Source organism: Malassezia restricta, chromosome V, assembly GCF_003290485.1.
Source record: "Malassezia restricta chromosome V, complete sequence".
NCBI classification, from domain to species: Eukaryota; Fungi; Basidiomycota; class Malasseziomycetes; order Malasseziales; family Malasseziaceae; genus Malassezia; species Malassezia restricta.
In genome coordinates, this window is record NC_040197.1 from 240,833 (window position 1) to 259,815 (window position 18,983).

The 18,983-nt window shown below is 51.8% G+C and overlaps 14 protein-coding genes across 14 annotated transcripts; 6 read left to right on the forward strand and 8 right to left on the reverse strand.

The window, feature by feature from the left end:
• Positions 1–250: 250 nt before the first annotated feature.
• On the forward strand, positions 251–1,918 carry MRET_2976 (uncharacterized protein; the record flags this gene model as incomplete). The annotated part of the gene is made up of 1 exon (XM_027629603.1): positions 251–1,918. The coding sequence occupies one exon, from the start codon at positions 251–253 to the stop codon at positions 1,916–1,918; it is 1,668 nt and encodes a 555-aa protein (XP_027485641.1).
• Positions 1,919–2,188: 270 nt separating this feature from the next.
• On the forward strand, positions 2,189–3,643 carry MRET_2977 (parafibromin; the record flags this gene model as incomplete). The annotated part of the gene is made up of 3 exons (XM_027629604.1): positions 2,189–3,407; positions 3,433–3,509; positions 3,542–3,643. 3 exons carry the CDS (start codon positions 2,189–2,191, stop codon positions 3,641–3,643), a joined length of 1,398 nt encoding a protein of 465 aa, XP_027485640.1.
• Positions 3,644–3,674: 31 nt separating this feature from the next.
• MRET_2978 (histone H3-like centromeric protein A) lies at positions 3,675–4,106 on the reverse strand (the record flags this gene model as incomplete). The annotated part of the gene is made up of 1 exon (XM_027629605.1): positions 3,675–4,106. One exon carries the CDS (start codon positions 4,104–4,106, stop codon positions 3,675–3,677), a length of 432 nt encoding a protein of 143 aa, XP_027485639.1.
• A 344-nt stretch (positions 4,107–4,450) lies between these two features.
• Positions 4,451–5,890, reverse strand: MRET_2979 (GTI1/PAC2 family transcription factor; the record flags this gene model as incomplete). The annotated part of the gene is made up of 1 exon (XM_027629606.1): positions 4,451–5,890. The coding sequence occupies one exon, from the start codon at positions 5,888–5,890 to the stop codon at positions 4,451–4,453; it is 1,440 nt and encodes a 479-aa protein (XP_027485638.1).
• A 706-nt stretch (positions 5,891–6,596) lies between these two features.
• Positions 6,597–7,544, forward strand: MRET_2980 (uncharacterized protein; the record flags this gene model as incomplete). The annotated part of the gene is made up of 1 exon (XM_027629607.1): positions 6,597–7,544. One exon carries the CDS (start codon positions 6,597–6,599, stop codon positions 7,542–7,544), a length of 948 nt encoding a protein of 315 aa, XP_027485407.1.
• Positions 7,545–7,811: 267 nt separating this feature from the next.
• On the forward strand, positions 7,812–8,163 carry MRET_2981 (mitochondrial ribosomal subunit S27; the record flags this gene model as incomplete). The annotated part of the gene is made up of 2 exons (XM_027629608.1): positions 7,812–8,091; positions 8,123–8,163. The coding sequence occupies 2 exons, from the start codon at positions 7,812–7,814 to the stop codon at positions 8,161–8,163; spliced, it is 321 nt and encodes a 106-aa protein (XP_027485411.1).
• Positions 8,164–8,217: 54 nt separating this feature from the next.
• Positions 8,218–9,491, reverse strand: MRET_2982 (chorismate synthase; the record flags this gene model as incomplete). The annotated part of the gene is made up of 3 exons (XM_027629609.1): positions 8,218–8,494; positions 8,523–8,830; positions 8,859–9,491. 3 exons carry the CDS (start codon positions 9,489–9,491, stop codon positions 8,218–8,220), a joined length of 1,218 nt encoding a protein of 405 aa, XP_027485663.1.
• A 92-nt stretch (positions 9,492–9,583) lies between these two features.
• On the reverse strand, positions 9,584–11,029 carry MRET_2983 (ADP-ribosylation factor GTPase-activating protein 2/3; the record flags this gene model as incomplete). Its single annotated transcript, XM_027629610.1, has 1 exon — positions 9,584–11,029. The coding sequence occupies one exon, from the start codon at positions 11,027–11,029 to the stop codon at positions 9,584–9,586; it is 1,446 nt and encodes a 481-aa protein (XP_027485664.1).
• A 175-nt stretch (positions 11,030–11,204) lies between these two features.
• Positions 11,205–12,707, forward strand: MRET_2984 (CCR4-NOT transcription complex subunit 2; the record flags this gene model as incomplete). Its single annotated transcript, XM_027629611.1, has 1 exon — positions 11,205–12,707. The coding sequence occupies one exon, from the start codon at positions 11,205–11,207 to the stop codon at positions 12,705–12,707; it is 1,503 nt and encodes a 500-aa protein (XP_027485393.1).
• Positions 12,708–12,762: 55 nt separating this feature from the next.
• Positions 12,763–13,215, reverse strand: MRET_2985 (uncharacterized protein; the record flags this gene model as incomplete). Its single annotated transcript, XM_027629612.1, has 1 exon — positions 12,763–13,215. One exon carries the CDS (start codon positions 13,213–13,215, stop codon positions 12,763–12,765), a length of 453 nt encoding a protein of 150 aa, XP_027485662.1.
• A 134-nt stretch (positions 13,216–13,349) lies between these two features.
• Positions 13,350–15,176, reverse strand: MRET_2986 (serum/glucocorticoid-regulated kinase 2; the record flags this gene model as incomplete). Its single annotated transcript, XM_027629613.1, has 1 exon — positions 13,350–15,176. The coding sequence occupies one exon, from the start codon at positions 15,174–15,176 to the stop codon at positions 13,350–13,352; it is 1,827 nt and encodes a 608-aa protein (XP_027485384.1).
• Positions 15,177–15,347: 171 nt separating this feature from the next.
• On the forward strand, positions 15,348–16,102 carry MRET_2987 (DNA-directed RNA polymerases I and III subunit RPAC2; the record flags this gene model as incomplete). Its single annotated transcript, XM_027629614.1, has 5 exons — positions 15,348–15,395; positions 15,426–15,523; positions 15,691–15,717; positions 15,745–15,794; positions 15,933–16,102. 5 exons carry the CDS (start codon positions 15,348–15,350, stop codon positions 16,100–16,102), a joined length of 393 nt encoding a protein of 130 aa, XP_027485661.1.
• A 16-nt stretch (positions 16,103–16,118) lies between these two features.
• On the reverse strand, positions 16,119–17,231 carry MRET_2988 (quinone oxidoreductase; the record flags this gene model as incomplete). Its single annotated transcript, XM_027629615.1, has 1 exon — positions 16,119–17,231. The coding sequence occupies one exon, from the start codon at positions 17,229–17,231 to the stop codon at positions 16,119–16,121; it is 1,113 nt and encodes a 370-aa protein (XP_027485659.1).
• A 61-nt stretch (positions 17,232–17,292) lies between these two features.
• Positions 17,293–18,954, reverse strand: MRET_2989 (phosphoglucomutase; the record flags this gene model as incomplete). The annotated part of the gene is made up of 1 exon (XM_027629616.1): positions 17,293–18,954. The coding sequence occupies one exon, from the start codon at positions 18,952–18,954 to the stop codon at positions 17,293–17,295; it is 1,662 nt and encodes a 553-aa protein (XP_027485660.1).
• Positions 18,955–18,983: the final 29 nt, after the last annotated feature.

The following is an 18,983-nucleotide window of genomic DNA, read 5'->3' on the forward strand; positions in this document are numbered from 1 at the left end:
CTGTCTCTGCTATGTCGAACCATAGAGCGTGTCTATAACCGAAATTTAAGGCCTATCGGGTACGTGTGGGACCAACACGTTCCTCACGTGCAACTGGTTGGCGAAAATAAGTGTGCTGCTGCATGCACGTCAACAACTCTACAATTTACCAACACCCACCCCAACCAAGATCTTTTGCCAAGCAATCCCCACTTTATTGCTGGTAAAGGACGTGTCATTTCAGCTCACCTGTTAGCTTGTTGCAGCCCCAATGTCGGGTCAACCGTCGGGGGGGATGGAACGATACGAGCCGCGGCATTCGATGCCGGCTACCATGTCGAATATACATGAGCCTCCAACAGGAAAGAATGGCCGTCGGATCTCTGGCTTAGGTTACATCCGTGAAAGTGGAACAGTTCATCAGAAGCGATCCATGTCACACCACACAAAGTCCAATGAAGCGAATTATGCGCTCAGCATGGACTGGAGCTCACCAGAGCTACGTTCAGATCCATTCTGGTCTCACCGATATCCTGTCGCCGGTCCTTTGTACGGTTTTACACCTGTAGATACAATCAAGGCCAACAGCAGCTTGCGCGTACCAACTTTGCACCGCGATACAAACGTATATTCTCTGCCACGCTGCGATCGCTATGAATCATATGCCCTCGGTCACTCCATGTCTCCAAGCTCGCCACCATCTAGTAACTCTCCTTTGTTGTCTGAATCAGTTGCTACGACTACATCGTCGACGGAAACATCTCAGGCTCACCATTTTCACCCAATGCATGATCCATTCGACATGTCTCCCCTCTTGCAGTCTATACCGACCACATCCCCCTCGCTGACCAAGTCACCGACTACACAAAGGCGATCACAAAGGTTGCGGACTTATGGAATAACGGATGATATTATTCGACGCAGTCATTCAAGGTCCTTTTCAAGCGATGAACACGCTTCACCCTCTGTGCACGGAGGGTTAGATCGATGGTTCCCGGGTCTGATGTATGCATTTGATACACAAGAATCGCCAAATACCGCAACGAGGAGCGAGAACGAAGAATCAGAGCTTGGCCCTGATGATTCAGTGGACAATTTTGCTATTCCTATTGCCAAGCCCCACTCACCGCCACTGCGCTCTCTACAACTTGTGTCGAAGTACTTTGGCGAAGAGCTAGAGGAGGACTCGCTCGTATCCATGCATGCTGTGCATGATGACGGCCGGCCTGTATCACCAGGTGAAATGCATGGACTAGGTGTATCTTTCTCGCATCCCTTGTCGCGGGATATGCCAACACAAACGCCCCAGCAAAATGCGTCTCGTCTGCGCCCCCTGCATCTGGCCGAGAGATACGGCCTCGAAGGATCGCCTCCGCTGCGTGAATGCAGTGAAAATGAAGATGAGAGTACGGACAGCTTGTCTCCGTCTGGTCCACACACTCGTGTGCCCTTCTCTGTTTTACATCCCCCTGCAGAAAAGAGCACGCCGGATCCTGACGCCGTCCGTCTGTACTGGTTCGGATTTCTAGGTATGCCTTGGCTTTGGTTGCTTGGTAGCTGGTGCATCGACGATCATGGCGTGCTCCTCTCACCCTGGTCACCACCCTCCTTTATATCGTACCGTGCCGGGCTTCATCCATATGGCCCGCCTTTCGCGTTGTCTATGCATGCACACAGCCAGTTTCTGCAGCGGCGTGTCCAACAGACAACCCAAGTCCCACATATGATTACGCAAGAGCCGCACGTCTTTGGTGAAGATCACCGCGGTGTTCGGTTTTTGTCGCAATACCCGCCTGACTCCGTCCCGCTCCAGAAGCTTTATCAGTGGCAACATACGGAGAGCTTTGTGCTCCTGAATCGAATGGCAGCAGTGCTATCCTCTTTTGCACTGTTTGCTTGCTGGACAAACGGTGTGTGGCCCATCATGGCCCATTTTTGATACGCCTGCGGCTCAACCGAGTGTCGCGTAAGTCCCAGAAAGGCTCTTATCTCGTGCTTGAGATACTGCGCGTATTTATCCGGGTCATGCGTCAACTTGTCGTGAGCGCAGTGGTGCGCCTATCACCTCGTGCTCTGTTGCCTGCTGCAGGCGTTCAACCATAGGCTCTTTTCCGTCTACGTTACTAGTACCATAGTTGTGTTTTTACGAATTTCGGTTGCTCGCTTCTCTCCACCAGACCGCGTTCCGTCTTTTTTTCCCAGTGCTTCGATGCAGTCTGGGGAACGCGGATTAGACCCCTTGCTGTGCCTTCGCACAGCCGTCATAGCGGGTGAAAATGACCCATTGAAGTATGTGCATCTGCATGATGCAAGTGGCGCTGTGACTGAGATCGTGAAGCAAGCTACTTCTATTGTGCTCTCGCATATTGATACGTCCTCCATGCAATATGCCCAAGGCTCCCCAGATACTGTGCTTCCTGCTGTCTCAGTCACACGTGTGCTCCGTTCTCGTGATACGCGCAATAGTGATGGAAGAGCGCCCTCACCTGAGACGGAACCCGATGCATTCGTCCCACTTGCAGCCCTCGTTTTTGCGATTCAGCAGCGCGAAGAACGTGCTGGTGCATACCTTCGGAATGCCACACTAGCAGAGATCGTGCCACTTCCAGCACTGGAACGGTCGGCTGTACTGGACTACTTATTGGGAAAGCGCGATTCCTGGGAAGGTATCGTTCCATCATCTGATGCTCTGGACGAAGCCTCCGCTACTAAGACCCAGGGCGAGGCGGACGCACAGGTAGAACATGTGCCTGCCTCCAAGCCTAAGCGTGTTTATGTTCCAGATCCACAGGACGCTGAGTTTGTGCGTCGCATCCGCTCAAAATATGAAATCGTGCTTCTGGATCGCGACGATGCCTTGCGAGGCAAATTGATGGAAGAAATGGAAGACGGTGTACCAGGCATGCGTGCCTCTTCTGACCTTTTGGCACTCCGTACTATAGTTCGGCCAAGAATTGAAGAAGCGAAGCGCCGCTCTGCCGTACCATCCAAAGTGACGTCTTCGTCACGCACTGCTTCGTCCAAACCTGCAGGTCACGGCGCTCGCAAGTCCCGTGCACAGGATCCCATCATCCTCTTGTCCAACTCACCCACGGCACTTGTCAATATGTTCAATGTGAAAGCGCTTTTACAGGATGGCATCTTCATCCATCCTGAAGAAGCAAGGCAACAGGCTGGTGGCATCCCCGAATTGGTCGTGACGATCCGGGCGCCATCGGCCGATGAGAATGTCACCTCTGCGGGGTCAGGCACACTCTCTCGCCGTATTCTGGTGGTCGACAATGCAGATGCAGTTAACAGACTTGGTAATGGACTTCCAGGCAGTGATCAAGATCCCTGGAGCCGTGTGATTGCTGTATTTACTACCGGGCAAGCTTGGCAGTTTAAATCGTATCGTTGGACTGATCCCCGAGACTTATTCCGTAATGGTATGTTGCATGCACTAACCATCAGCTATGGGCGTGTACATTCGATGGAACAACGAAGTATCCACATCACAAGCCAAAGAATGGAACGTGACACATTTACAGGTGCGTTATCACAATCATTAACTATAATACAGGTGGACCGAACCAAGCGGCACACAGACAAGCAACTGGTGGCATTCTTCTGGCGTTCACTTGAAAGTTGGGTGCAACGTAAGAAGCCACGCCTGCTTTCGTAACAAGGTCCATCTCCATAGAGACTTGTACCATTTACCCGATACCGCCCCATACACCGCGTATGCGCCGAGCCAGCTGAATGTCGCGTTGCATGATGGTGACGCGCTTTGCATGAATGGCACACAAGTTCGCATCTTCGAATAAATGTACCAAGTAGGCCTCTGTAGCCTCCTGTAACGCAAGGATTGCTGAGCTCTGCCAACGCAGACCAACTGCGCTAGCGCTCGAATCGTAGTTCGCCTCAATAAATTCATCCGCAACTTCGCGAACGACACGCGCAAACGGAAGCTTGGATATCAATAAATCTGTTGATCGCTGGTACTTGCGGATCTCACGCAGTGCCACCGTGCCAGGCTTGTACCTACGTTTTTTTTCTTGGGGCGGGTAATAGACTGTGTGTGCGTCGTTATAAACGGGACGATATTCTGACATAAATTCTTGCTGGATGTGTTGCCTAAGCGACATGGTCAGATGAGGATGAGTGACCAAGCTATCCGTAAAGTATCGTCTGGGTCGACAATAACAATTTGTGTTGAAAATTCCACACGAGCCCAAGGGCCGATGTGTGCGCGCGCTTCGCGCTCGGTGTTTGTTTAGCGCAGACCCAATTCTACGATTACTAATCAGATTTTGGTGCCACCGTGTCAGTATTGGGTTCGATTTCCTAGGCCGGCTGGAGAAGACGGATTGGTGCAGTGAGACTTTTCCAAGTCCCCCCCTCGGGTAGCAGAATCTGTGTTTGGGGATTGGCAACTCATGCGCCACGATTATGTGTAAAGATGAATTTCATGTATCAAAATTGTGTGTAGCTATATTAATGCATTTCCAACATGCAAGGGAACACTTGTTTTTTGAAGGGTATGACGGTCTGCCACCGGTGCAGGGGCAGGCCGTGCGCGCAGTCGCGATGCAGGGAAGGACGGCATGGTTAGATGGTAATTAGCCGAACGATCCAGCGTCGATACAGGTGGTACTTTGGTATCAGCACGAAGACTAGCCAAAGCCTCTAATGTCCCTCGTTCTGCTTCAGACGCTCGCGGAACACTGCTTTGGATCGCAGGCAGAATAGGCCTATCAATGAAGCGATCCGCCCTGTTCACATAAGAAACAGGAGGGCAGTGCGTATTATGCACATTGGCAAAAAAATTCTTCGAGTCCATTGTCGGTGGCGTGACGGGTGATAAGCATAAGGGTGTGTCATACGGAGAGATCCATCCCCTAGGTACATGGTAATAGGAATGAGAGGACAAAGAAGGTTTCTCATAACGACATCTTTTGCTGCTCTCATCCAAGTATGTATGTGCAAGATGCGGTCGTCCATAATGATAGTCTGAAGGTGGTGGGTATGTCAGGCGAGGAGGGTAATGCGCCCGAGAAAATTCAGGACTAGGCGGCATATCACGCTCACTCACGATCAGGGCTTCTTTCTCTGAAGCTCTTCGTTTAACGGGCACTTTTTCCATTGGCATTTCTGCAGGAACCTGGGGGCTCATTAAACGTTTAGTAACATAACTTGCTTCACGACTGAGTAGCTCTCCGTATTCATTTTCGTCGATTTGCACATTCCAAGAATCTGGTCCGGTACCCATGATTCTTGGGTCCTTGCTAACACGCTGCAAGTATCCCATCTTGATATCGTCCTTATTATAATACGAAATCACATGAAGTTTGCGGTTCGACGAGGTTCGAATACTGAAGGATTGCTTTACGAGTCCATCAGACTTGTACAAATTGCTTCGTGGTGCATCCTTACCAAGACTATCCGAAGTCTTTTTTCTCATCTCCAGTTCACGATAGGTTAGAAAGCATCCACTGACGCGACTTGCACTCCAGCAACGACCATCTGTCCAGCGTCGCATGCCAGCTTCGCGTTCATCCCATACAAAAATAGCACCGGAACGAATAAACGCGGCACGTTCGTCATCAAGCAGACGACGTGATATACGGCGAGGGGGAGGACCCAGTTTTGGATTTGCCACATTATCCGGTAGATCGCAAGCAGCCAACAGTAAAATCGCATCCGCGGGAGTTTTGATATAACCGATATATGTAGGTCGACGCTCATTTGATGAAGTCACGTCATTCATACCTCTTGGCTGGGACATATTTTTGGCAGTCCATTTTACCTCTTCGACCTCTTTCTCGGCTCCTCTTGGTTCGCTTGGCAGCGAGTCATTTCGAGGGAAATCCACTTCTTCATGAGATTGATTTGATTTAGGAGAGGCTAAGAGTGCAGCATGTATACTCATGCTGAGGAAGGATCGTATTCCAATACAGAGCGAAGGGAAGTTGTAAAGCTTTGCCCATGCAAAGCAAATTAGGGTAAACTTACCTCAGAATTAACTATAAATAAAACTTGAAAATTCCTATTTTACTTCGCCATGTTCAGGCACACGGGATCGACACGCTATTTCGGCCATGCATGTTCGAATTCACATCGCTTAGAGAATTTGGCGAGATTGGATTATATGATGCCAAGCCAGTTTATCCATTTTTGGGTTCCTATTTCGCTCTCTCGAGGCTCGGCATTTGCTTTAGCTCGCAAAAATCTCAATCAATCATATACTCTCAACTAACACTTTATGTAACATATTATATAATGCCCTCTCAAGCGTACATGCCCTTACGCGGCTTAGTAAGTCCTGCCACTATGCGTTCATTTCCTGCACGTTTACATGTCCACGTGATATTTGTCAGCATTGTACCCTAATGGTTCGCCCTAGGCCCTGTCGAACTCGCTGTTATTTTGATTTGCTGGAACCTCCTTGATAATCTTGTCCCGAGAAGTGCATGCATCGATATAATTGGATATAGTTAAGACACGATTCTTCAAAATTTAGTCGTGCACTTACAGAGGCACGAAAGCAGTTGCCTGCCGGTTAGACTCGTATCGGTGTCCATCCCTATCTTTTGTTCCGCCTGTGGATTACCACTTCGGTCATTGGTACCGTCGGAATGAACCGTATCCTTTCTTGGGTACTCTCACTGGCTGTTTTAGGTGTATGCTCGGTTCTCGCTGCGCCAGCTGGATCTGACGAAGGCCGGGACTCGGTAGCGGTCCCGGCAGGGTATGTGATGGTTATTCCGCCTTCCAGCCTTCATTCCCAAGATGAAAAAGATGTCGATCGGCCTGACTATGCGGGAAAGAGTTTCCGAGTGGACAATAATCATTACTTCTTTCAAGCCTTCCCCAACAGCAAAGTCCCGACCTCCTCCGTCGTCTGCATCGTGATTCCTTTCTTTGTTGTTTTCTCGATGTCAGCTATTTATCTTTTGATGAGGCTTATTTGGTCCCCTTTGTTCAAGTCAAGAAATGGAACACTCTCGGATCGTGAGAAGGCATTCTCAAATTTACGCATAGTTGGCCTTCTTAATCAAGCGTCAGAAGATACCGAAAAAGGTATCGCTTCTCCTGAACATGAGCCGTCTAGTGGCTCAGCAACAGACCCTGATTCGAAGGACTCTGACCTTGGTCATCTTGACCGGGGTATTCCTGCATCTGAGTCTACGAAGTCCAAGGGCAAGGATATGAATGAAATCGCTGGCCCCATTGTTCCAGTCCTTCGCAACGACCTAGATGGTGAGTATTCTGAAGAGGCATCCGATGCGGAAGAAGAGGAGCTCGAAGATGAACTTGGAACGTTCAACAGGTCCTCTCAGGTACCATCTGATGACGCACCAGCGTACGATGCCGCTCCTCCGGTCGCATATGCCAACACCCTGCCGAATACTTCTATGACTGCTGAGTCCGCAATGACCAGTAACAATAACTCTAAAGCTGACCCTGCTCACGTTGGAAACAACTCTCTTCCATCGCATTCTGATGTCACGAATGCCCAGCCTAATGCCTCAACACTGGTGGATACGGCTGAGCACCCGGAACAAAAGTCCCTGTTCCCTTGATGTGTTAATATCTTGTCTCGTGCAAGTTTTTTTGAGCTCAGATCAATCAAATTCTATGTGGTGATATCCTGTATTAAAAGCAACCTCGCATAGGAGCGAAAAGTGTCGTAAATACATATAAAGTTTTTCATTACTTGATGTACATTAAGATATGGTCTTATCGTCCTAGCTTGGCGGCACAATGCTTCGATCGATTCGAAGTTCGCATCACGTGACCAATATGTGACGGATTCTGAGGCTGGATGGTATCTCACGTTCGCTGTTGCAATGAGCGGGGTGCCGGCCAGGTCGCTTGCGGCTCTAAATGCTCTTAGGTGCCAAGTGTTTGGCACATCATACAATCCTAACAATATAAGAACTGGTGCTAAGTATCTTAAAAAGTCGCTCGTGGGCAGTTCTATGCTGAACTACTACCCACCGCAGTTGCATCTCTCATCGCTTTCCATTGAGGGCGAAAACTTTGCAAAGCTGATCCACCCCAATGAGTCTCAGCGATGGAAAGACGTGGCAAGAAAGCGCCTCATTGGAAAGGGTCCACCAAAGAAGGGTGCGTTTTACCTGGTGACTAACAAACGCAGGTGACGGTCGTCGTGCTACGATGAAAGGCAAAAAGAAGTAACTCCGTGTATGACTTTAATGGCACTATATACCACTATGCCTTTAGGATTTCTTTTTATGCGCTCTGAGTGCTCGAATATTTGCGCTTCTTCATACTGTTGGGCAGAGCCTGCACAGCTGCTGGATCAACCCTATCAGCTGCAGCCTTGCGGCCTGACTGTGTGAGGAACATATCCATGAGCACAATAGCGGCCATAGATTCCACAATAGGCACGGCACGTGGAACGACACATGGATCGTGACGGCCCCTATTCTCAAGCACGGCCTGTTCGCCATCGTAACGAGCAGTCACCTGTTCCTGTGAGATTGTGGCCGGCGGCTTAAACGCGATGCTGGCGCGTCAGTTACTTGCATACGTACCGGAAGTAGATATTCTCGCCATTCGTAATACCGCCTTGAATGCCGCCGCTCCAATTCGTCGAGGTGCCTAGTGTCCCATCCTGTTTTCTCACGAACGGATCATTGTGCTTACTGCCTGGAATACAAGTACCCCGGAATCCGGAGCCAATCTCAATACCCTTGGTGGCGGGTATACTCATCATGGCCTGGGCAATTTTGGATTCCATCTTGTCAAAACACGGCTCACCAAGTCCGACGGGCACATTGCGGATAACACACGTTACTGTGCCGCCTATAGAGTCGTTCTTGGCTTTAGCAGCCATGATACGCTGTGTGTGAGTTTTCTCCTCAACATACCTCGCGCATTTTCTCGGCCACGTCAGCGTCTGGACAGCGCACGTTTTCTTTGTCCACAATCTCACGCGTTACAGAATTGAGAAGGTTGAGATATTCTGTCCTGAGTGGCATCTCTTCGTTGTTGGTGTCGTACGAAGGTATTTCAACGTGCCCCACGGACGAGACAAACGCAACAATATCAATGTTAAGCGTCTCCTTAAGATATTTTTCTGCTAGTGCCCCCGCAGCGACACGTCCAATAGTCTCACGCGCACTGCTTCGTCCGCCGCCACTACTGGCCTTGATATTGTATTTTTCCAGATACGTAAAGTCAGCGTGGCTAGGTCTAGGAATAGCGTCCAGCTTTTCGTCCGTGTAGTCATGCGGGCGCTGGTCATTATTTCGTACCATCATAGCAATAGGGGTCCCAAGAGTGACACCCTTTTCGGTACCTGAAAGAATCTCGACCTTGTCCTTCTCATCACGAGGCGTCGTGAGCGAACTTTGGCCAGGGCGTCGTCGATTAAGCTGTACCTGGATGTCGCTCTCGTTCAGAGACACGCCTGGCGGCATTCCTTCCACAATGCATCCTACCGCCTTGCAGTGTGACTCGCCGAACGTAGAGACTCGATAGTTGATACCGAATGTGGACATTGTGAACCAGGTCTGTGTGAGTCAATGTCCCTGCGCCTCCATACACAAGGTCAACAACCACATTAGCTATGGAGGTGTGCCTCCTACAAATACTAGGCTCCATTCCGACTCAAGTCCTCGAGGTATTGTGACAGCTTTAAAGCACCTGAGCGAATCTTGTCGATGCCGTTCTGCACGTCTGGGTTCGACATGATCTTCCGGTAATATGCACGTGCAGATGCTTCAAAGTCAGAAAAGTCATCAGTTTCGACAGGCTCATCGTCTTCTTCATCTTCTTCGCGCCCAAAGTACTGGTTCGAAGAGATGGATGTTTGTCCCTGGAAGCTGGCCAAGCGCGCCTTGGTCTCGTCTGAGAGATTTGGATCGTATCCACCGCGCTGAAAGTATTGATCACTTGAGATTGATTTTTGCGATGCAAAGTTCTGGCGCGCATAGTTTGACTCGTTCGCTTCAGTTGTTGATGATACATTAGCAGCTGACTTGTTTTGCATAGATGCATTATTGCGGGCCTGCGCAATGCCCAAGCGAGTGAAGCCCATACCAAGACGGTCGACGCCTGCATTGCTCTTAATCTTGGACTTGGCACCAACTGGGCTCCTTGGCACTGCCGCCGTCGTTTCCTTAGGCGTTTCGAGCACCGCTGGATCTTCTGATACGTCTGCTTGTAGCTCAGCAGTCGCAGCTTGTTCCTGCGCTTCTTTTGCAGCTTGCATAGCCTTCTCCTGCTCCAACTTCATCCGACGCTCTGCCTCATCAAAGTTCAACGGTGCGGCTGCTTTACGGACTCCCAGACCAAGCTTTGTTGGGCGAGCACTTGTAGATGACGTGCCACGTACAGCGCCAAGTGTACCTGTGGGGCGTGTCTTGGCACGCAGTCCGGCGGATGACACCGGTCGCGGGGCCATCGGAGCTGGCGCCGGTGCGTGGGTGGGCTCGGGTGGCGTGTAGTCCGTAGCGTGAGCCGATTTTGTCTCGGCCATCGAGGGAGTAGGCTCTGGCACACTCTCATTCGATGGGATGGTCGAGTCCCATTCGTCGAAAAAGTCCATGTCGTCTGCAGACTTGGAGGCAGTGGCCGACTTGGCCGTAGAGCCGGATGCCGTACCAGACACAGAAAATGGAGCACGAATACCAAGCGCCCCTGCATCCTGTACAGCGCGACGATTGAGTTCTTCCTTGTACCGCTGAGCAACAGCCGACGTGTACTTAACCTTTCCCTCTGTCGAAGGAACCAAGAGAGCATTTCCACCATGTGCGGCGAAGAAGTCACTCGCTGCGCCATTGCCGCCTACTTTCATCAGGCGAAGCTGTGGCCAGGACCACGAGTCGAGGTTCGTAGAACGAACGAATGTGATATGAACACCCATGTTGCGATGGACCGACGAGCAGTCCAAGCAGATATACACGGCGAATGTTGCACTTGCCCAAGTGGGATTCTTGGCACCACAATCAAAGCATACCTTGTTGAGCTTGTGGGAGTTCTTGAAGCTCTTGAAAATCTCGGCAATTTGCTCTTTAGGTGGACCTGTTGCCGCCATCCTTGTGGTGCTGGTCACTCGGCGAGGTGCAGCCAAGTTTCCATCACACTCGGTTCAGCTGCACTAGCTCTACCGAAATGGCCTAGTAGGTAACTAGGGCCCCTTTGGAACACGACCCATTTTTTCGTCGCCCAGCGTTTGTTCGCGCTTTCTGAGCTTAGTGCCACGTTCTTGTATGCCTCTGCGCTCAACACACGGCGCAACTAGTGGTGTGATGGGCTCAAGCAGACCTGCTTCTGAGGCCCCGACACAGTCAATGGGTTTTGCGAGCGCCGCGAGCTTGTCAGCGACGCATCCTGGATATGCTTCTGCTGCCATGTCCAATGCTCCAGGACTCGACCTCGCAGACTTTCCCGCGCTAGGATCGCAGGCACCGCAGTCTTCTACCACAAACTCTTCGAATGCTAGTGGTATGTTTTCGACATACGCAAGTCATGCTGGTACAGGTGCTTCGAGTTCGCCCATGATGATGTCTCGGGGGGGCGCACCGTTTAGCCAGGAAGACTTTCCGACGCTTCATCGTGCCCATGCAGCAGCGGCAGCGGCAGCACAGGATTCGCGCAGCACACACACAGGCATGTCATATGGGCCTGAGCAAAGTGCTCCTTCTTGGCAGCAGGATCCACAGTCAGGGGCATCACTCGCACAGGATCTTCGAAAGCAGGGACTGCACGCCCCATCTCCGGCGAACCAAAGTACCGCCTCCATGGTCACGGCCGGTGCGCCAAACACTGCGCAATCGCAAGGTATGTGGATGCAGTCGTACGGCTCGCAGCCCCAATTCAATCGGATAAATCTCGCACGCATGCCTCATGACAATGCGACGGGTGCAGACGGCTCGCATGCAGCTGTTTTAAGCGCACTCAATTCAAATCACGATGCCATGCAACGCACAAAGGTATCGAATTCTGCCTATGGCACTGAATCGGCACACTTGCCAATCCACCAAGTCCTTACCTCGCCCGTGGACCGCTTTGGGCTCGTGGGCCTTGTGGGCCTGATAAAGACGCAGAACCCTGACGTGGCCATGCTTAGTATGGGAAGCAATCTTCAATCGCTCGGGATGAAGCTAGATGCGTCCGATTCATTATCCGCCTCGTTTGTCACGCCGTGGTCTCACGACCCTGCTGCTGCGTCCTCACAAGTGGAACCAGCGTACCAACTGCCAGCTTGCTATAATGTCCAACCGCCACCAGCTCAAACCAAGGTCGCTAGCTTTAGTGACGAGTCGCTGTTTTTCATTTTCTACTCGACACCTCGGGATGCGCTACAGGAAGTAGCCGCTGCAGAGCTATATGCGCGGAACTGGCGATACCACAAAGGCCTGCATCTATGGCTGACCAAAGATCCAAATATGGAACCTTTGCAAAAAACACCGACATACGAGCGTGGTACCTATGTATTCTTTGATCCTGGATCATGGGACAAGGTCTCGAAAAACTTTGTGCTAATGTATGAAATGCTGGAGGAAAAGCCGACCTCTCAAAACATACTCACAGCGGCTTCTGTCCATGGCACAGCTGCTGCGAGGTCAGCGCCAACACCCACACCTACCACGGTAGCCGTAGCCGCAGCTCACGCGGCTGTGGCTCCGCATGGCACGCAAGCCGTTGCGCCCACGCATGGGTCGCCGATGCCATCCTCCAACCAGGCATCACCGCAGCCATCTTTCTCGTAGGCGATCATTGGCTTTTGGCTTGCTATTTCGTACAGGCGTATAAATACAACTTTTACTACAACAAGATCGCACCAGAGCACACGGCGATAAGTACAACAAGAACACCTGTGAGCGGTAAACTCTTGCTTACGATGCCGTCATCGCCGAGACCAACTCCCTGTGCCGTTTGTAGAGCACCTGGGTCTGCCTGAAGCTGACTTGCTTCTGGCACATTCCCCTTCTCACTAAGGCTCTTCATCAGTGCTGAATTCTCAGGTGCACTAACTGTGGAATTCGGCTTGGTATAGGTGAATGTATAGGAACCCGGGAGCTGTGTAGGGCCTTGATCAGAAATGGTGGTCACTTGACCATCCACCACCGAGGAAAACGTGGTGGCGGGCGTGAACGTCTTTGCAGGCGTAAAATAATCATTTGAGACACTGCTAATCGGTGTCACATCTGCGGAGCCAGCTTGTGCGATCAGGAGCGCATGTCCTACAAGGACCGCAGCTCGAACGAGTGCCAGCATAACGTTACGACAAATACATTGTGGCTGTGAGCGGCGCGTTAGGTAGGACGTTCCCCAACATTAAATTTTTATTTTCAAGAATACCCCATTGCATCCAGGCAGCCGGGATCCAATGTACATGTGCGTTACGAGTGCTATTGCCATAATCCATCACTACTAGCCATCTCAGGTGCCGCCGTGTAACTAAACCCAGCGAACTGTTCCTGCACTGCTTCACTGATCATGTGGCTGTCATCGACGACGCTGTCCATAGCTGGTTCACTGGTAAACTCGGGGTCAAAGTTCGACGTATCGAAGGCGGAGGCCACGCCGGGCTTAAAAGGCGGCCGGACCTTTTTTGCCAAAAGCATGCTCCAGTCAATATGCTTTGTGAAGAAAGGATGATTTTTTATTTCCATAGCTCCGCCCGGAGGTGAGCCTAGTCGCTTACTAGCATCACGCTCCAGCAAGCGCCTAAGCAGGTCGCGAGCATCAGGACGAACATCCGGGAGAAACACCAGTGGATCATATAAGATTTTTCTGTACATTTCATTGACATCTTCGGAATAAAATGGAGGGAGACCGGTGAGCATTTCGTACAGCAACACGCCCAACGTCCACCAGTCAACGGCCTTGGTATAGCCACGACCCAAAAGGAGCTCGGGCGCTAGGTATTCAGGCGTGCCACAAAACGTGTGTGTCGTTTCTTTGTCTCCCATATTGAGCTTACACAAACCAAAGTCACACAACGCAATGTGTCCGGTATAGTCGAGAAGGATATTTTCGGGTTTCAAGTCACGATAAATAACGTTGAAGCTGTGTAAATGCTCCAAAGCACAAAACAATTCCGCGGCGTAGAATCGTGAGCGTTCTTCACTAAAGCGGCCCTCGCGTTGTAAATGCAAGAATAGTTCACCACCATTCACGAAAGCCAGTCCCAAATACAACTTGTCAGGGCTCTGGAAGGAGAACTTGAGCGGCACAATGAAGGGGCAATTGACTTTAGCCAATACAGTTCGCTCGGCAAGCGTGTGAGTTACTTCGGAACGTGAAATAATATGTGCTTTTCTTATAATCTTCAATGCGTAAATACGGGATGTATCGCGCTTCCGGACCTGCATCACTTTCCCGAAGCTTCCCTTACCAATCACTTTGAGCAACTCAAACGACTCAATGTTGAGCGACGTGCCGACCTGTGACTTGAATGCCATCTGCACGCGTATCTCACCCGTGCCACCCTGTAGTGGTAGCCAGGTATCGAGCGGACGTGTCTGATCAAAGGACGGCACCAGTTTGGCCATACCAAGATATACATCGTTACCGCCCATCAACATCATCGGGTCGGGTTTGGTATAAGCGCCTGACTTGTCAGGATGTAAGGATAACGACCGCATGGCATGATGCATCTTATCAGCGGGTTCGACCATCTCAGCGCGCAAATATAAATGTAGCGTCACTTCGACCTTCCGTGAAACGTCAAAATTGGCCGTGAACTGCCATTGTGGTGACGCGAGATCACCGCCTGAGGCGAGAATGAGTACTTCATTCTTGTCGAATTCCAGGACCACATAGGGCAAGCTTATCTGGGGAGAGCGTAGCGAAGCATGTGCTTTTGTTCCCTGTGTAGTCTGTCGTTCATGTACAGGGAGCATCATACGACCAGGTGGAAGAGACAGGCCGCGCGCATTCACCACGCTCACCGTGAGCATGTCTGACCGAGACGCATTCATACCCGCCACAGTGACTGGCAGCACTTTTTTGGAATGACTCATTGTCGAAATTGTGGCACTTTTGGTAGGCGATGCCGCCACAGGAGGAAATTCGTCATCGGCGCGCGGGGTGCTGGGAGCCGTACCCGATGTGGGGGATGACGCAGGCAAACTTCCTTTGCCTTTCTCATCCTGATGCGAAGATAAGGAGGAGGCTAAATTGAATGGAAAAACACCTCCTTCCTTCAACTTTTTCCCCAGTCTCCATGACATGATACAATGTCGTGGCGGCGGGGTACGGTTATGGGGCTGGGATTAAGGTAGCTCCCGGCAGCTGCACCCACCGCAAACTCACATATGTTTTGTCAGCACACAGGGAGAGGTGCACGGCAGCCTAGAAAAAAGGCGCTAGCGAGACCCAGTTTTTCCTCGTGCAATTTTGCCATGGCCGACGAGCTCGATGCCAGCGCTGTGCGCGGTAAGATCACTCTTGTTCGTACAAAGCATATCTAATGAGTGTAGCTGCCTGGTTATGACACCGAACTATCAGCTGTGACGTTTTGTATTATGGATGAAGACCATACCATGGGCAATGCATTGCGATACATGTTAATGAAAGAGTACGTACACGTTGGGTGGCATGGCAAATAAGAACCCTATGATTCTACTATCTATTGTCCTGATACCTGCGGGTCATGGAGGTACAATAAATTGGAATTCTTCGTTTATGAGGGCTCTTTTGCCGTGCTTGTGCCGTATCGACGACGCTCAGTACTGACACACGCAGCCCACGCGTCGAATTCTGTGGATACACGTATGTGGCCCAATTCTGACACTCTAGGCTTCCGCATCCATCCGAAAATAAGATTCACATGCGTGTACAAATGCTAGGTATGTGTCCAACTTTCATATCGGTGGGATGACCCTTTTATCCATCCCGAGTCTTCATGGCTATGTGGGATGATATATACGCAACCAATTGTTCCTCCTGACCTTTACGCGTGTTTTGAAGACTGTGCTAACAAATAGAAAACTCTTCCACGTCGGCCGTGACGGCGATGCGAGATGCGCTGGACAACTTAGACCAGCTCTTTGCCACGATCGATGCGACATACAACACGAGCCTGACGACCTCGGGTATTGAGCGTGAAGCTGCCCCTGTGCCTCGAGTGCCTCTACGAAACGAGTTTTCTGCATAGAATCATGTAAATGTATTTACGAAATCACTGCGACCATTTTGCCGATGTTCTGATTCGCCGCCATGTAATCGTGTGCCTCTTTGATCTCATGCCAGTCCCACACTTTGTGCAGGATGATCTGCAGCGCATTGTGACTCGTGTCACCACGCACACCTCGGAGTAAGGCATCGATGCATCCCAAACGCTCAAATGCATGTGCTTGCTGAGCCTGGTACTCGACGGTGCGGCTGCGAAGCGTGCTTCCCTCGATGCGCAGACGCCTCGTGAGCATGGGCGCGATGTTGACGCCTTCCGGCAGCTTGATCCCACCTAAAAAGGCTTGCATCGTCATTCGTCCGTCTAGACGAAGCGACGCGAGGTTGTTGTTGAAGTATGCAGCACCGATAAAGTCCATGATCACATCGACGCCTTTGCCTTCCGTGACGCGCTTCAGCTCAGCCGCCCAGTCCTGTGTCTTGTAGTTGAAACCGTCCGTGGCTCCAAGTTGTTTACACCGCGCAATCTTTTCGGTCGTCCCGGCCGTGACGTAGACGTTTCGTGCGCCGAGGTACTTGGCTAACTGGATCGCAGCGAGGCCAACACCAGAGGCACCTGCATGGATCAGCACGTCCTCGCCCTTGTTGAGATTCGACAATGTGTGCAGAGCTTGAAGCGCCGTAATGTACGCTTCGGGCACGGCAGCTGCCTGTTCCCAACTCATGACAGCATCCTTCTTCCAAATCATTGAGGCTGGCACTCGTATGTACTCGGCATAGGCGCCGCCGTGGGCCAAACCAAAGACGGCATCTCCCAGGTTCAGATCAGGGGCCCCATGTTGCGCGAGCGCAGCGACCTCGCCACTGAATTCTACACCCATAATCGGGGACGCACCAGGTGGGATCGGATACTGGCCCTCGCGCTGCATCAAGTCCATGCGATTCAGACCAAAGGCACGCACTTTGACGAGGACGTACGGCGTGGTGTCTTCCGCCGAGAGAGTGGGCGTGGGCACCTGTTCGATGCGAAGAGCACTCGAGGGGCCCTTGCCATTTTCAATGGTAACGGCGCGCATAACGGACGGCACCGTGATGGCTGACGACGTGCTGTACATTCTGAACAGGCCAGAACGTGTGGCGGCTGCGCGAAACATGACGAAGGACAGGAGCATTGTTATCTACTAACTACGCATTGCTATCCATCGCACGGTGAAATTATGTAATGACCGTAGGCTCCTTTCGGCCTGTGTGGCGCTGCAGCGCACTGAGCTGCAGGGCCACGTCAATAATGGGTCGGAGTGCCTCTTGCACATCGGCTGCGTATTCGGCCGCCATGGACGAGTACTTTTCGACGTAGAGACGGATGGTCGCACCGGCACTGCCCGTGCCACTGAGGCGGAACACGATGCGCGAACCGTCTTCCATGCGCACGTACAGACCCTGGTTTTTGCTGACGCTGTGATCGATCGGATCTGTGTAGCTAAAGTCACCTGCCTCTGCGACCTTGAACGAGCCCTGGGTCGAGCCAAGGAAGGCGGGATCCGTGACCTTGGCGCGCAGCTCCGACATCATGGTCTGTGCACCTGCACTCTCCACTTCTTCGTAGTCGTAGCGGCTGAAAAAGTTGCGGCCGTATTGCTTGTAGTGCGCCTGCAACACATCGGCCACGGACGTGCCAGCGTGCTCTTTGTTCGCAAAGGCCAAGATGTTGAGCCAAGCCACGATAGCCCACAGACCGTCCTTCTCACGGATGTGGTCTGAGCCCGTGCCAAAGCTCTCTTCACCACAGATCGACAGGCGGCCAGCATCCATGAGGTTGCCGAAGAACTTCCAGCCCGTCGGCACCTCAAAGAACTCGTAGCCACGCGCCTTGGCGACGCGGTCAATCGCGCCGCTCGTCGGCATGCTGCGAGCGACACCACGAACGCCCGACTTGAAGTACGGAATAGCGCGCTCGGCCCAATCGGCTATGATGGCCACGCTGTCGCTTGGATTCACAAAGGCATCCTTGCCAAGAATCATGTTGCGGTCACCGTCACCGTCACTAGCGGCACCAAAGTTCAGACCCTCCGACTTCATCGCGTCGACAAGGGACTTGGCATACGTCAGGTTCGGGTCAGGGTGGCCACCGCCAAAGTCTGGCTTGGGTACCCAGTTTTGCACGGCGTCATCTGGGAGACCGAAGCGCTCCACCAGCAGAGCACGAGCGTAGGGACCCGTCACACCATGCAGAGCATCAAAACGCACCTTGAACTGGCCAGACGAAAGGAACGACTTGATCAGATCAAAGTCAAAGATGGTAGCGAGATAATCCACATAATCCTTAATAGGGTCGATCACGTCAATTTGCAGGTCGCCGAACGACGCTGCACCGACTTGCGACAGGTCTACGTCATCGCCCTGCTGCAAGAGGTAGTGGTCGATCTTGGTCGTGAACTCGTAGATCTTATTCGTGACAGCCTCTGGCGCAGGTCCGCCGTTCTGCACATTGTACTTGATACCAAAGTCGGCGTTCGGACCGCCGGGGTTGTGGCTCGCTGTCAGCAAAATACCACCGGTCGCCTTGCGCAGGCGAATCACATGCGAGGCAGCCGGCGTGGAGAGAATGCCATTCTGTCCGATAATCAGCTTCGCCACACCATTGCCAGCAGCCAATCGAACAATCTTTTGCACGGTGGGCAGAGACAGGTAGCGGCCATCACCCCCCACCACCAGTGTCGCACCACGTGCGCCGCCCGGTATCGCAGAAAGAATGCATTGCACAAAGTTCTCCGTGTAGTGCTCCTGCTCAAACACGGTGACACGCTTACGCAGACCCGAGGTTCCAGGCTTTTGTCCTTCAAACGACTTGGTAGCGACCGTTTGGATCGACATCATGGTCAAGAGCCGACGCTGACGCAGCGCAC